This window comes from Nipponia nippon, unplaced genomic scaffold, assembly GCF_047370975.1.
Source record: "Nipponia nippon isolate SJK-2023a ecotype South Korea unplaced genomic scaffold, ASM4737097v1 scaffold_4, whole genome shotgun sequence".
Lineage (NCBI taxonomy): Eukaryota > Metazoa > Chordata > Aves > Pelecaniformes > Threskiornithidae > Nipponia > Nipponia nippon.
Window position 1 is genome coordinate 103,559,677 of NW_028262358.1, and position 17,605 is coordinate 103,577,281.

General features: G+C 37.4%; 1 protein-coding gene across 1 annotated transcript in view; it reads right to left on the bottom strand.

Annotated features, from left to right (window-relative positions):
* Nucleotides 1-17,605, bottom strand: part of MYOM2 (myomesin 2) — an 81,813-nt gene that overhangs the window by 45,303 nt on the left and 18,905 nt on the right. The window contains exons 8-15 of the mRNA XM_087776342.1: nt 14,960-15,048; nt 14,829-14,879; nt 14,383-14,547; nt 9,879-10,040; nt 7,780-7,921; nt 6,010-6,209; nt 4,809-4,862; nt 2,053-2,180 (exon numbers count right to left, since the gene is read on the bottom strand). Of these exons, the coding sequence (XP_087632468.1) occupies nt 2,053-2,180; nt 4,809-4,862; nt 6,010-6,209; nt 7,780-7,921; nt 9,879-10,040; nt 14,383-14,547; nt 14,829-14,879; nt 14,960-15,048 (991 nt within the window). The remainder of the gene's footprint in view (nt 1-2,052; nt 2,181-4,808; nt 4,863-6,009; nt 6,210-7,779; nt 7,922-9,878; nt 10,041-14,382; nt 14,548-14,828; nt 14,880-14,959; nt 15,049-17,605) is intronic.

Consider the following 17,605-nt stretch of genomic DNA (forward strand, 5'->3'; position numbering starts at 1 on the left):
ATAGAAAATATGAAATAAACATTATTTTGCCATATATTTTACTATCTGGCATGAAAAACATTAATTGTTGCATTTCATTTTCACAGAGGAAACAATCTACATCACATTTTATTCTGTAGTTTGATTTGATTTATCTGTTAAATAATGATTTTAAAGGAACATTGCTATACAGCATAGAGAACTCATTTCCATTTTGTGTTTCTTGAAGCCTTTAGAAATTCATTTTTATTCTTCAGGACTGAGTCTTCTTTATTTGAAATAAATTAATTAGAAATTGTGCTTTTCTAAATTAACAGATGACTGTGGAAAGCAAAAAACAAACATTCACCTATGAGCTGACTGAGCTATTCATATATATATAAATTATTTATATGCAAAAAGATTTTAGATTCAGGTATTAATTAGTATAATGAACCTTTTTTTTCTAATAATAGCCTTTTAGTCCTCATTCTCACTTTCCCTCACCAAGTTTGGCATTTAATTAAGACTTGTTTGTTGATCATTGTCATTGTTCTATACTGTTTCTGGAGCTATATAAAGCTATTTCTGTAAAACAAGCAGATAAATTTATTTTCCAATTCATACTTAGAATGAAATTCAACTAACCAAGTGTAGGTGTCCACTCAATGGAAATCTACATCTGAGCTTTTTATCTGGGCTATTTCTGCATATTCTGGAAACAACGAGGTATTTTCATGCCAAGAGCTGGTTCAAAATCCTTAAGTCAGCATGCTTGAAATTTATAGATAAGAGCAAATGTATGCAACTGGGAATAAGTACAAGGAGGACAGGCTATTTTATTGCATAGAAAGAAAACTAGATACTTATTTCTATGGAAATTTTCATTACTTCTTTTGAACGTGAACGGCAGAATAGGAGAAATCATGGACATGGCTGCTGGAAAATTTAACTAGTGACTGGACTTCGCTTTACACCTATTGGTTCAACCAGCAGGTAATGGGTGATGAAGAATGTAGACATGGGTTATAAAGGTCTTTTGAAGTGGAGATTTTGATGTGACTGAGAAGAAAAAGAGAAGATGGGGGCTGCAAAAAGAGGAGTGATGTGAACAGAATGACTGGCTGGGAAATGAACTTTGGAGGAATGTGCTGAACAGATGTGAGAAGAAAAAAATTGTATGGTAAGGGCCTGAGAAAAGGCTGTCACAATATTCAAGATGCAAATTGAATGTGTGGCAGTTTTATGGACAGTTTTAGTGTTTGTGGATCATTAAGAGGGGGCATATGCTAGAGGCATAATTCATAAAAACTAAGTATAGCTTGGCATGTAAGTGTTTCAGAGGTCAGGTATGAGGCCCAATTTACCTACTGGGGAAACTTTGTAGCAAGGAGGAAAGATTATGACCTCTGGCTGTAATCCATACTTAATTTAGAAACCTGGCTCAGGGACAGATGTATTTAAATCTTAGTAGCTTAGATGGGAGAAGAACAAACCTCCCTTACTGTGATCACTGAAGTCCCCTGTCAAGTCAAAGGGAAGAAGAAGGCAGCCATGAAGACTACCAGTGAGCAGTGAACCTGAGACAGGCATCTGCCTCTCCACTGACCTTACAGGGAATAAATTGGAAATGTCAGGGTATAGCAGAGGGTGCCGTAAGCCTGCAAAAAGGAAAGTGAGGATCAAATTATGAGTCACTGTTTATTCCTTGCTCTACCACAGGACTACCAGAAACTTTCCTTTAATATAGGCAGACTGCAAACTTCCAGTCTTGCCTGTAAGATTGCAAAATCTTAAGATTTTTTTTTCCATTAAATCGTTACCTTACACATGTAGTTTGTTCTCATTTTAGACAGCAGTAAGCAAATAACACAGGGGCATCCTTTTCCCCAGACCTTGCATTTCAATACTCATTAAATCATGTAATAAGACATTTGGTTGTCCATGATTCTCTAACATCCTGTTACCAAATCCTGTGAGACCTCAGAAAGTGTTAGTTTTACTGTTCATTCTGTAGTTCTAAAAATGAGTTGAATGTAATTGCACACAGCAATGAAATACCTTACAGCCAAATGCCACTGTACAGTACAGTACCTTCTCAATGAAATACGTCAGTGGCTCCCTGCCACGGGGAACAGGTGGATCCCAGCTGAGTACAACATATGTTTTGCTGATTTCTGAAGCATGTACATTGGTGGGAGGGCCTGGAATCTGAATATCGCCTGGAAGAGTAATAAACGTAGCGAGTGTTAGACAGCAGATTAACCCCTGGGTCAGCACTCATGCTACAGCTCATCTTTCTGAACTCCCACCCTGTAGTGCAATGCTCAGCTATTAGGGGCTATGACATCATCTGTGCAGTTCACTTGCTCACTTCAATTAAATTTTGACAAATGAAGCATCAGTATTAAAAGTTATTTATTTACTTTTTCAGCAAAAGTTAAATATGCCCCTGAAAACCTGTGCATTTGTCACACTTTTTTTTCTTTGATTACATTTGAATTACTTCTATCTGCTGGGCAGAATGCCTTGGAAAAAACCTACTCACTGTATGCAAATAAGAGGTATTTTTTGATCAAAGACTGAAGTCCAAAGAGTTATTACAAGAAATTAGACTAGAAGAAGGTATCTGGAAGGGAAGTACAGTAAGGAGAAAAGCAGCTTAAATCAAAGCAGAAAGCAGAAAAGGAAGAAGAACCTATTGGCAATGTATCCTGTAATGTGATGGTATTACCAGCCATATAGTCTAAAGCACTTCTAAAAACTGTGGATCAGAGACATAAACAATATGTCACCAGCCCTCTGGTGACTCTGCCAGTTGGTGTAGCCTGATCAAACCCCTCTCCCCACTCACCCTGCAGGGTTACTAGGAATGTGAGGCAGGGCCTGCATACCCTGAGCCAGGCTGGAGGAAATAAGCGTGGGCCTTTATGGTCACGCTCACCCACCGCAGCTTGAGAAGAAGCCGGTTTTGCTATCTGAGGGATTACAATGGTGTAAAACAGCACTAGATAGGAGAGGCTCGGACCTATGACGGACAGCTTCAGGCATAGCTACACAGCCCTGAAGAAACTTCCTCTTGGTAACAGGTCATAAATAGCAACTCAGCAGATAGATATCTACAAATATTTTATTTTTATGGCTTGCAATAGAGAAAGCAAAGAGTTTCATTCTTTTAAGGTATGTTTTGCCGCTTCTCAGGTTAGCAAGGAGCATATATCCTCTAAATGCTCAGGATTTGACATTAGAAGAGAGAAAAATGTTTCAATAATAATCTCTAAATCATGGAAGTGATGTTTTAACAGTTTATAAACATCTGTAGAACCAACCAGGCTCAAAATGTACACTGAAGTTATTTCATCACGTTTCCCAATCAAAACCAGACTTTTTTAAAAGAAAACTGACATATCCAAAGAAAATTTATTTTTCCTCAATGCTTTCTGTATTAGATTTCCTACAAATACACTTTTTCTTTAAGAAAGGCACATGAATCAGCTGAGTTTAAGACAAAGTTGCCGACATACAGTCAAGAAAATTACAATAATACTTCACAGCAGAACATATAAAGTCAAAATGTTTCCAATTGGTTTCACATAACTAAATCTCAACATGTTTTCTTACATAGTTGAAAATCTAAAGCTTACATTATTTCTAATGATATAACATGATGGTACATCCTGCTCTGTCAGAATGGAAGGTCATCCGGCACTAAAAAGGAAATCCATTTGTGATCTATGAGATCACTTTTTCAGAAATGGTCTCCAATCTTGCAGATGAAAGTAATGATCTATATAAACAATGGTATTTGGATATTCATATTCCTTTATTAAATACGCACCTTCATGAAACAGAAATCTAAATATCATCATTCATGCTTATGCCAGAGTAGCCACTTAACATTTCCGATCATTCTCAGGCAATCCTGAGAGCAGGAATATGTTCTTGGAAGCCAAACAAGTAAGACAAATGTATTCTGATCCTATAATGTGATTCTGATCATATAATATCCATATCAATTCATTTAGGGTACCATTGTAAAAATAGAGAAACTTCATCTGTCCCACTTGTGCACTGGAGAAAACATTTAATGTCTAATTCTCCTCTGAACTACACCTGTTTTCAGGTGGTTTTTCTTTTACTGTGTTATTATTCAAGTTATAGCTTTATAACCTTTGTGGAAGAGAGTAGGCAGAGAGGGTTTTTTACTACTTAGCCATTATAGTTAACATTTTTGACAGTTTAAGTGAAAAGAAGACCATTATTCAAGCCCCCCAAAAAATCACTACATATAGAAAAAACCAATGACAGAAGAAATTCAAGCTTTATCTCAAAAGTTGGTGGTGATGTCTCCAGTTCTCTTGAGGAAAAACAATATTTAGTGTATAAACTTAACGTTAAGAACAACCTCTCTATTCAGACAGATATATTAATTAGAGAACTGGGATAGATTTCATAAGTTTTTATGAAAATAGAAATAACTTGCTCAGATCATCAAATTCAGTCTAAAAAGCTATATTTAGCTCCCAGAAGGACAGGAGGAAGGGAAATATGAGCAATCAAATGCAACGTTCAGCTGTTTAAACTCAGCTTAGCACTAGCCAAAGCAAAAAGGTGAGGAGATGCTGTCAGCACATAATGAAAGTAGTGCTGTTGAGGGTGTGGTGTTCTCTGTCCTTTTAGACCCCACCTTTCACTTGTGTTCTCTCAGCCTTGCAAGCCAGAATATCTGTCTTTATTTATCATTATAAAGAGTTTATTCACTAGGTGGATTTCTTTTCAAGCTATGTTTCTGTAATGCTAAATTCCTGGGATATAAACAGATGGACTGATATCATAGAAATGCTACATACCTTCAAGGTCATCCTTACTGATCACAATCTTTCGCCCTTCATCCACATGAATAGCTGTTAATCAAAATATTTAATTAGTTTCTTGAACCAGTTTAGTATATTCACAAATTTTGCAAATTATTGTTCATCAGCTGTTCAAAAGCCTGTATACCTCTATTTTTATAACTCTGCTATTAAATCTTTCCACAGATGGAGTCAACTCAAAGTCATACACTGCTTTGTTCATTTTCATAAGAAAACAGCATGGTAAGACAGTAGTAAAAAGTAAGAATCATACAGTAGATGGATTCAATTCAGTGGCAGATTAGTAAACAATTGTATCATGAATTGGACTTTTGTTATAGGAATTAAACATAAAGCTAATGGAAACATAGCATGTTCAACTCAAATTTTACAAGCAACATTGGGGCAGTGCTCTACAGTTTTCATAATGAGTTCGATTCCCCTCTGAGTAAAAGGAGCACACAAAACAGAAGGTGTGCAAGCACACAATATACAGAATCTGCACAGGGGTTTAGGACATGGCTAAATCAATAAAACTACTCCCCAGAGCAAGCCAGCTTACTCTATTCATGGAGAAGCTCTCATAAGGCTCCTTTGCAGTCTGCAGTGGCCTTGAGTGCAAGACCAGCTTTCAGAAAGAGCTTTTTCATTAGATTGACTTTTTCCACCTGCCGGAAAAGTCACAATATCAGAGTCCCCCCAGCCTGTAGCATGGGGGCTTTGTGCCAGTACTGACGTTTCACTGAGAAAAAAAGATGTGGAAAAATAAAACAGCCTGTGGGACAGTGAATTCATATGACAATTTTTATTTTTCCTTTAACTAAATCAGACATATTCAATAGCTTTTTCAAAAGTTACTACCAGCAAATGTAGATGGGATCTGAGGACTCATCTCCCAGTGCAAATGATACAAGATTCCAGAGCATATTAGCTCTTTTGAACACATTGCTCCTTGTGATAATGAGTGTCTATATTTAAAGCTAAGTAAAACCAGCCATAACTGAGATGGAGTCCCCAGGTCCTGCCAAATTGTCTGTATGGACCTTGCCATTCCAGCTATATACCCCCACCTTGAAATTAGTGAGATATTCAATCAAAGGAAGATATAAACTCTGCTTTTTAGGTTAACTAAGAAAACAGAATCTGAAAAAGAATAAGATCAAATATTCAACATCTATTTTAGCCTTGCATAACCTACTTTGTGTTCTTTCCAGGTCAACAGGGTCAAGAGCTGCAACTGGTTCAGAGACTCGAGAAGGCCTGCTAATGCCAGCACTGTTCACTGCTCTCACACGGAATATGTAAGACCGTCCCTCGTAAAGACCAGTCACAGGATACTTGCAGATTTTTACAGGAGCATCATTGCACTGGACCCAGTTTTCCAAACCTACTTCACATCTTGGAGTAGCAGAAGACAGCATTTGTCAGTATTATCCCACAATAAATATACACCACCCTACACACATCAAGTCAGAATCACAGAAGTCATCCTCACTAAGTTGAGGAACTAAACCATACACCTCATTAATGAAAGTCACACACTTTATACACTCTTTCCTCTGATCAGACAACCAACTCCCACCTTGCTCATGTTTATTCATAATGCAATTGCAAAGGTAATTTTTCTTGCATGGTTTTTGGCCTTTTCAACTCTCTCTGCTTCCCTTCCATTTGATTCTCTTCCTTGTCATCTGAAGAATAAGTTATTCACTTTTACTTTTAACATGCATCTCCACAGAACATGCTGAAATTGCAACATTCACCTAATCTTTTCCGTCTCTTTCTTGTCATATTTTTAAGCAAGCATCTTTGTGTTTTTCTCTCCAACAATGATTGGGCTACAGAGTGCAGGAGTCATCAAGAAGCGGAGTGATGTCCTCATACTGGCTCCTTTGTGTGTACACATCTGGTTTGTGTTCCACTACTGTAAACTTTTGTGGAGAAGACTGCCTTTTGCCCTGACAGTACCAGGAAAAATAGGGTCATGATCAAGGGCTCCCTGGTACTGCAGTAATCCAAGCTAAATATCAAAAGGCACAGCTGACTAGATTATACACAAAATAGGTGAAATACTCCCATGATCTATGCACTGCACAAATTGGATATAAATGGTAGAGTCCTCAGGGCTTAAGTTAATTTCCTCATACTGACGGCCATTCATAAGCCAACATTTTCCAGCAATTCCCAGACAGTTGTCGCTCAACTAGCCCAAATTACAGGGTAGCAAATAGTAATGAGCTGCAAATGTTGCTTTTAAGTGTAGAGCAGTATACATTATAAAATCATTTCAGTAGTGTTTTTGCTGACTGACAGTTTCAGACACTAAGGATCAGATGTTCTGCTCTGGCTACAAGGGGCAAGGATGCACTTCAGTGGAAGAGACATGCAAAATAGTGCTTGGATCCCCTGATCCTGGGCTGCTTGCACTGAGCTGAAACCCCAGCAAAGTGCAAAGCAGACTGGAGGAGAGAGGATTGCCATTCTGATTTAAACTACCAGCTCCTGGGAACCCATGCCTTGAGCTCCTGGTGTACCACAGCTAAGGCAGAAATAAAAAGATAATCTAATAATTCCTCGATTTCAGCTTTTGCAATATACAGATTAAAGAGACTAAATCTAATTCAAGGTACCCATGAATTCTGGCTTCTATAAATTAAATGTTGCCAGGGCTCTTTCTCTGATTTGGACACATCCATACTATTGCACTTTTTTAGTGTCTGATAAAGTGTGGCTTGCCTGCAAATGGCTACCGGAAAAGGTCCCTGGCCCTTGCTAACTCCTGGCTAAAAGTTTGCCAAGGAACAATCTAGTAATTTAACACAGTAGGCAACTGAGTTCCAGTGCCTAGGGTCTGTAAAAATATATCTAAAGAACCCATGTATTGAAGGATATAATGATAATTTTTTTTTCTTCAGTATATACGTTTTTGGCAATGAACAAAATTAAATAAATTCCAATGTCTACATACTTGTCAACAAAATATCCAATGACTGGGCTTCCACTGGTTGTGTTTGGTGGTTTCCAGGTAACAATAACATAGTCTCTGTTAGCATCATGGCATTTAACATCCATCGGCGCCCCTGGTGCTCCTGCGATCAATGCATCAGCATCTGGACCAAAAATAAAAATAAATCAGTTTTGACCCTAACTCCTCTGAAATCTACCACAAAGACAAAAGGGAAGATTTCCAGTTCACTGTGCTATTTGTTTATATGAATGGGAGCCCGAAGATTTCATTACACACCAATTCACTGCACTAACGAACCAGGCCCATAATGTCTATATCTCCACATAGATAAAAAAGTTCAGGGATAATTTTGAGGGCAGAAAAGCAGTTTAGGCGTCAAACACCCATTACTTCTCATGAGAATTAAAAGCCCAACTACCCCATGGTTTTTTGATGCTCTTTCCCACGGAAAGCTGAAGCTTGGTGGGTTACTGACCAAGGTACTCAGTAAAGAACATGTAGCTGAGGAAGATAAATCTCCTGAGGAATAAAAAATTTGCAAACTCCTGCTACATTTCTAAGGCTACTTTTTATTTGAAGTCTTACAATACCAACAGGCATAAGTAATCAATGTTCCACCATTAAGATGCCCTTCTGTGACTTCATTTTGGGAGGTGTTGACTGATGTGGACCCACAACTCCTAATGAAGTCTCCTAATGGGTAAAGTTCTCTCTCTTCAAAGAAAGGTTTCTCTAACACAAAAACATCCTGTATAGAGTCTAAATTTATACAGTCGCATCACAGTCAGTTGTGAGGTGGCTGGTGCTCAGTATCCAATCACAGCCTACATGAAAAAAGGCAAGAGGAAGGCCAACAGAGGACACTAGAGACTCCAGAGGCCATAGCTCAAACCTAGGGTCCTGTGCATGCAAAGGGATCAGACATAGTATAAAATGGACAATAGAGGTACCTAAAATTGACCCACCACTACAACAAAAACTTTTAGAAAAGTTATTATACTTTAGTGGGCCTTTTTCACCTGGGTACTTTATTTCTTAGAAGGTAATTGGGAAATAGAAAGCTTTAGCAAATTGTTTCCAATTAGATTAGGGTGGCAGAGTGGCTTGTTCAGGACGTATTGCAAAGCTGATGAAGCACTTGCACTAGTCCCGTGAAGAAGATGGATCTTAATCCTCTGAAAAAACATTCATATCCCTCCACCCCTCTCTGGGCAACAATTCTGCAAGACAGATACATGTATTCCAATACATTTCCAAGAAGAACAAGGTTTAAAATTAATACAGCTCCAATAGCTTCAGTGGGGCTGCTCCATCTTGCCACCATCAAGGATGTTGTCCAATGTATTTGAGAGAGTGAAAGAACTGCTCAGCCAGAGATATTTTCAATGAAAAAAATAAAAAAGTGAAAACTAAGTTCTGCTCACAGGTGCATGTGGAAGCTCATTCTCACTTCACTGAGAGTTGTGCATGCAAATGTCAGGGAAAATTCTGACCTTTATTCTGTTTTAATACATTTACCTCCTTTTATCTATGTCCCTTGTGAAAACTTCTTCAGTGAGCTAAATTTCTTACTTTCTTACAGAAAAGTTCTTCAGTGAGTTAACTTCTTACTTTGCTTCTTTTCTCTGATTATTGAGATGACTGTGACTGGTATAGTGATGGGAATATTTCTTTTGCTTTCTTCTGTGCCTCCTCCTAAGGCCAGGCACAGGATATGAGAATGCCCCACAATGCTCATCCCCAGCTAGCAATCTCTAGAGCTAAAACCATCAGAGTGAAGACTGGTTGTATGCAAAGATGTTTATTTCCTACCAAGAAAGAAGATGGCAAAGAAAGAAACAAGCTGTTTCTTCACAAGAATGATTTCTCTGGTTCTTCAGGAAAGAAAATGTCCTCAGGAGCATACTCCTCTTGAAGCTCCCCATTCATGTAAGGTTACTATTTTTTCTGGCACAGACCACTATATAAATCAAATTACTATGAAATACCACAAGGCTGGATTTCTTTTGTACTTCAGTCAATACATGGGATTGTTTAATAAAACTAACCTTTCTACTGCTCTTTTTAATTTCTTCCCAAGAAACAGATGAAAAGTTTACCTCTGACAAACAGGTATGCACTGTATTCGCTCACTCCACCTTTTGTAACCATGCGCAGAGTGTATAAACCTTCATCATCTTTGTTCAGATGAGTAAAGGACAGAGCTGCCTGGCCTTCTCCAAAATACAGCTTTGTCCACTTGGATTCCTTTATCAGCACGTCTGGAAGAGAAGACCCATCAGACACGTTACTGTGCTGTCCAGAACAACCTATGTCCTAGTGCAGCTCTGTGCTAATCAGGGGTACAAACTAACTTTTATGCCAGCTTTATTCAGAGTGATGGTGCTTTGATTCTATGAAAACTCTACAGAGAGTAAGCTGCATATCTCTAAACTTATTTCATCACTGAATTTTAGAAAATATGAGGTCTTAGATTACCCTATGTAGTCCAAACAACAGAATTTCCATCACTATAATTTTTAATACACTGTCAGAGAAAAATACTATCCACATTTCAAAACAATGACATGGAAACCTGCCATACCCTGTAATGAATGCAGGGTAGAACTTTGTTTCATTTTTAATAAGTTTTGCTACCTGTTCAGGTCAAATGTCAGATTACTCAATTTCTTCCTCCAACTTTAAAGACCAGATTTCAGTTTAATCTGAAGACTGCTATAAATATACACTAAATTTAAATCTTCAAGGCATGCCTGTTGAGCAGTGAATAAAATTAAATTTGAATCTCTCACAGGTGAGAGGTGGTGACCCATGATTAATACAAATTAATCTGATTGCTTAGTGAAACCGGAGCAAAAGAATGAGCAGGATATTTTATGCTAGCCAAGGGACTTTCTCGTATCACCCTTTTTAATAATTGATTGGATTATTTTTTATTTTTAACTCCCTAAGACCTATTGCATACTAATTTATTGTAATCAGTGCAGCAGAACTGTGTTTAAAGGAGCTGAATATCTATAAATGTTTATTATTCTATTGCTTAAATACACTTTGGAGCAGACACTCAAACAATTGTAAAGGAATCAGTTTTCCCATGTACCAGCTGAATTGCCTAAGAAGGTATAAAAAAATGACACACATTCAGATAATAAAGCATCTGGAAGACACACACTACTAAAACTTACAGCAGTAAATTACATAACCACCTAAGCATACAGTTGTTTTCTGAGAAACGTGCAAAGTAAATTCAGTCACATTCCTTCTCATGACATCCTTAATTATGAGATCCTTACCTAGAAAATCTGCATCTCCCCTTTCTGTCATGCATGTCACAATTGTACTGAGACTTTGTGCAGAGAGACATGAAGTACTTTAAATGAAATCAGAAAATGTCTTGCCCTAGAAACTTTAACCAATGCATGAGTTCTGTGGAAAATCCTAAAGAAAAAACAAAGTTGTGTGACCAGCACCTCTGAAAACCAGGTCACTTATTTATACTCCAAGCTTGAGTGGAATGGTAGACACTCAAGTTTGAATATATAGAAAATGTAGGCAAGCCTGTATTGTCTGTTAAGGCCAGAATCATCCATTTCCACCCTTTATGTGTACCTGAGACTAGAAACTGCGGGGGCAGTCGTGTTTGGTAAGAGCAGAAATACTTCTCCTTCACACAAGGCCAAAGACCAACCAGATCCTCTAAGAAAGCAGAAGCTATCTTTTTTAATGCAGTCTGGATGGATGACTTTCTGGACAAGTCAAGAAGAAAAGCAAATTTTGGAGGCCATAAACATATTCAGAAGTCCTAATAGAGCAGGTATTCATGCACCTGCCATGATCTCACTACTGCACTCAAATTCCCAGTCTCTTCACATGTTGTGCTCTGTCACTTCTCCCACAATTTACCAAAGAACAAGCCTGCAGGAGACTAACCCTCAGAGGCAGTGTGACTCAAGCCTCACATGCTGTTTTCCATACATGAGATAAATTTCCTAAAACATTACTCTGCTGAAAATTCATATAAAGAGTGGGGAATTACTATATACTGAAGCTTCTTTTCACCATGTATTTTGATCTGCTGAAGTTTCAGCTAAATTCTGCACTCCATGATTTTTCCCTCTGAATTCAAGTATTTTATTCTAGATTACAGTATAAATGGCTGCAGAGTGCTGGTGCATATAGCTTTAAAATGTTTATGTTACATTAGAGATCAATAACAGAAAGATCCTCTTACCAGCTGAACTCATATCCAGATTAGAAATACATTCCTGAAGTATTATTTTGATTTAGTTCTTTCAGTATCTTAAATTGTTATAAGTGGGCCATGAATTATAGACATCATATTCATGCTTGTCAAATCCCAAACCACTTTAGAGGATTTGATTCAGTTGACTTATATGCCCCTAGGAGTCTAGTAGACATCCTCAATAAGTTTCATTCACGTGAAGCTTATTAATGCTGGATAAATACATATTTCTCTTGTGTCTAATTATTAGAAGTAAATCACATGTATCCATCTCAGGGCTTTAGCTGTTATTATTTGATTAACACAAACTGAAAAATTTTAGGAAAAATACAATTTACCTTAATGCAAGAGTAGAAGTATTACCTCTCAAAAAAAGCAGAACATCTAAGGCACATGATGTTGAACAAATTATTAACCTTCTCATTGTTTATATTTATGCATTGCCTCCAGCTCTCAAGAGACTCAACACAGAGAACTGTAGCATATAGCAAAGGTTCACAGTGCATGAACTCCTGCTGTGTTTAGGAACAAGTTCTGCCAGTTGATGCACCTGTACACTTCTTGGAAATATTGTGATCCACGTATGTGCAATGAAGGACAAATCTAAGCTTGTTTATATCATCTTATTTCCTGTAATATAAGTAGCATAATGGGATGAATGCCTATCTGACTCACTAGAAAAACCTATTGGCTTCAAAGAGACCAAGTTTTCGTCTCAGGTTTTCACAGGGAAGGTAAACTTAAGTCAAATAAGGGGGAAAACAAAGCGCATAATACTGTTACATATCAAGAGGGAATTATCTTGGCATCATGAAGGGTTAAACTGAAAGAGTCGTAAGCTTTTGTTCACCTATCCATAGTGCAAGAACAACTCATGCTGGATGAAAAGTGGAACAATAAGGGGCATCCCTTCAAAATTAGCTGTTCGTCATAGCTGAAGTTCCAAACCCAACATTTCAGAGGTTTGGCACCTTGAGAAACTGGGCCCAGTAGGAGACAAAGTAAAGGTACCATTGAAACCGATGGCTCATCTCAGAGTGAGGTGAGTGATTATTTAGAGCGATTACAGATCCCTGTACACTTCAGTGGGAATACAATCTGGGTTCAAGGATGAGCCTTAGATTTTAGGTTATTCACCAAACAAAAAAGCTATTTTTTTATTTCATATTTTTTTGTTTTAGTAACATCTAATAGTTTCATCACAATGAAGTATCCAGTGATAGACAAATAGGAATGAAACAGTAAGCAGCTGTCTGTTCCCTGAAGGATCAGATGTGAATCTATGTAAAACCATGACATACATGAAACAAAAGGCCTAACTAGCAGCAGTGAAGGCATCATTTTTCTGATTTTCCTAAGCCTTAATTTTCTTGACCGCCTTATTAATCTTACTGTTACTTCTTAGTTTATGCACCATATTTTGTCAGCTATGGAAATTTCTGCCAGCTTGCCTGGGACCAGTCCAAACATCAATCTTGGCAGTCCACCATTCTCAAATCTCTTTTCCCTTTGGGGAAAGATCTCACCATTCACAAAAAAACAAGGCTTTCCTTAAATCCTTAGGCAGAATATTTACTTTAGAATCCTACACAGAGATTGTTGTTGGTGAAAAGTGGTGAGCTAAATATCTACAATAGCCTGCTATCCATTAAACTTTAAGTAGTTAATGTTTCAAGACTTTTTTGGTGCAGTGAACAAACACTATTCCTGCAGGGTTTGTGTACCATCCACCAGAGTATATGGTATGTTTCAGTGATGTTATCTTCAGTACTTCCAGTTAAGATAGCTTACTTGGCATAGCATAGTTTTTCACTGACAAAAGAGGCAAGGAAATCAACCTACCAACATGGCATTTAAACAGCAGAGCAAACACATGTGTTTCAGGCCTGGCTCCTGTAAGTATTTCTGAACTATACATTAAATTGATTTTAATATAAAATTCACAATAAATACTGGAGCAAGATGGAAGTGGAGGCCCACACCCACACCTCTGTGCTTCAAACTTTAATTTACCGCTCTGTGAATATCCTTCAGCTCAGTGGTCACAGTGTTCAATTATAAATCATGGCCAAATCTAAGAAATTAGTTTGGATCTCCACCTAGTCAGTAAGTAAATCTTCTAACTATTGTGTTATTAGATAATATGAGATTAGCTCCTGTTGCTGTAAATGTGTGCTCCTGAAAAGGTTGACCAAGTCACTTAATTGAAAGAGAGTGCAGGTCTATAAATTCTAACTAGAGATACTTGTGTGCTCTATTCCAAATTTAAGGCTGAGAATCTTGTGTTCTAAGCCTGATCTGTGTCCTCAGTGTTTCCTCCAGCATTTTCCAGGTAGTTTCTATTCAATGTACTAACTTACCATCTCTATACCACTCAGCACGAGGTCGTAGTCTTTTCAGGTCTGGGGTGATCAACATAGAACACTTCAGGGTCAGTGTTTCACCTTCAGTTGCAAAGGTGACTCCAAACTTCTCCAAAAACTGGACATCAATGTGGGTGAAGCAAACGTCATACGACAGGGGCACTATGCATGAGAAAAAGAAAACATTCTTGAGTATAAGTAAATTGTATTTGGCACAAACAGATTACTGTCCAATCTGAACAGGAGATAGAGCTCTCTATTATACTCTATGCTGATCTAGAAATGCAACTGGGAAAGCAAAAGCATCTGGACAGCTCCTATTGTAACTGAATGCTTAGAAAGCAAAGCCAGACGCAGCAAGTTGTATCCAATTTTCTCATCTGTAAAAGGTTATTCTGCTAAGAGTACATAAACTATATAAGCAAAAAGGAAAAAATGCTTACAGTGGAAGGGCATTATCCCAGCTGGGTGAGGCTCTTCATCCTCTCTGAACCCTATAAATAAACATACAATAAACATTCAATGACATGAGCATGATATTTATTTCTTGTTTTAATCATGAAGTAGGACTTACTTCGCACAATCACAGCACAATTAGTTGATGCCTGCCCATGGACATTTGTTGCAACTGCTGAATAGGTAGCAGAATCATCAAAATCGGCTCTGAAAAGGGGAAGGAGGAAACCAGATGACTCTTTATGCGAATACAAATTCTCTTAATGATTGATATTACAAACCAAGCTACATCAACCATGAGGAAAGTGTATAAAGCTCTTTGCTGGTGTCACACAGTGCAAGACGTTGATGAAAGACAATCAGAAAGCTGGTACTGCTTTTTACTGCAGTTTTATCACAGTTTAGTGTGCAGGCTGCATTAACTTGAGCAAACTGGAAATGACCTTTAGAGAACGATCAAAAGGAAATAGCTGGAGGATGCCAGTCTGGCTATTCCCTTTCTGTATGTAACCTTCTTCCTTAGTCCATCTGCCCTTCTGCCACATATTTTAAGAAAGAGACATGGAAGAAAGCACATGTGATGCCTGCAGAAATTCCTCCTTCTGTGCCTATTCTCAGCAGGCAGATACCAGCATTTTTTGCCTCTCTCATATCTCTTAGGCATTCCAGAGGAAATGATACAAAACCAGGGAAACTGACCGAAATTGTTTATCGGCATAAATGTTTTGGCTTGATACATTTTTTGTGCGAAAAGATATTTGTTATGCAAGGAAAATGTAATGAAAAATAAAGCAAAAAATAGTTACTTCATGTAAAATAGGACCCAGTGACAGATTGTCTCACTTACTACAACCTTCCTTGAAGAGGAAGTTACATTAGCACATATATGGCCAGATGTTAAGATACAGATACAAACTTTGATGTCCCAGTTCTTTTCTTATTTAAAATGGGGTCAGTCAGGAGAAGAACTATTGACATAAAATTGAAGGAAAGGAAAGGAAACTAAACTATGTGCAAATATATTTTTTTGGTGCAATTAGTCAAATTTACAGTTGAAATTAACTTATTTGCTATGTTTCTATTAAATATAAATATAAGTGACAACTGACTAAAAAAAGTTTAAAATATTTTGGACTAGTTTTTGGTAAAATGCAGATTTGGGTCAAATGAGATTTCCTCAATTTTGCTGAAAGAACTTAATGCAGATGAAGAAACTATTTTGAAAAAGGCAGAATATTTCATTTTTACATTTCATAATGAATGTTTTAATTAAAAAAACTATTTCAGAAATTACTTCTGCTTTGTTTTCAGAGACATACTAAATACTCTAATATGAAATAAAACATTTTCCATTAGATAAGTGTTCTACAATATGCCTGTCAAACAAAGTTGTTGATTTTTTTTATTTCTTGAAATTTCTATTAGGTTGAGCCATCAGCTAATCAGAGTGCTGTCTGAAAGACACACAATTAAATCCTGCTTCTGTGTAGTTCATTTAGCAGTGCATTTAATGGAGGCTACTCTGAAATTTCCAGCGATGAGATACCATGTTCTGTATGCATGCACTTAGTTTCCTCTCAGAAGAACAAATGTGTATCTTCTTGGCAACTGCCAGATGAAAAGGGATGAAATTCTGGTTGCACTTGTCTTCTAAGAGGTGATATATCCCAGATGTGAGCGACGAAAGAATATGTAAAAGTGTTTGATGTAAATTGCATAACAGGATGCCAATTTTGGGGTATGTAGCACCTGTGACGGGCACATCAGACACCTATTTTTCAGTTCTTCCATATATTCTGGACAGTGTCACATCACAAAAATGATACTATCTGCACTGTGATGTCTAAAACACAACTTGATGAAAGCTCTATTAAATTGAGATTTATCTCTCTAAACATACAGGACTAACAGCTCCTCCTGGAGGCTAATCTTCAGCCACACATTTCATAAAATAAAGATTTAAAATACAAAGTTTATCATACAATTAATTATCAAAGCCAGAGGGGTAAGTAAGTCCTAAGATTAGGCCACTTAACCAAAAAGCCTGCTGTTGGGTATGAAGCCCTTTAGCACCCTACTACAGTCCGGACAGGCAAAGTAAGTCTGAAAAACAACTTAAAATAATTTAAATACTAGGCTCGATATTATTCAAGATTTTTTGTTTATTTGTTTTCAGAAAGGATTTTAAAAAATGCCAATACCTGTTCACAGATCTATATAAAGCTTAACCAGTTCTGGACTTGCTTGGAAGCTGTCAGACTTAGCAACTTTTCTTTGCACTATCTTCTTAAAAAAAGGAATGATTTTTTTACTATCCCAGTTTCACACTATTTAACATTTGGGTGATAAAATGTCAAAAGCAAGGCAAAACTGTAGTAAAACTGCAGACTTCTTTCCTAAGACATGTTATAATGTCTCTATACTGAAATGTACATAATTCATACATTCCTCACAGCTCAGTACAGTGTCTTGCTATAATGAAACAAGCTAACAACAAATGAGGCATCTCAAAAATTTCTTACAAGAAGGGGCATTGCAGAACTGACTGTACTGGAACTGTAAGGTGTTCCCATCACTCTGCACTACATCCCTACTTTAAGGAGATTAATATAGAGTATACGGTAAATAGTAAATAGTGCATATTATATTTAATAGCATATATTACGTATTAGTAAATTAAACAGTGTTAGGTAGTGCCCCCCGAAACTGGATCTTGATCACCCTAGTGCTGATGTGTTAGAACAGCCCTTGGCAAGCCTTGGTG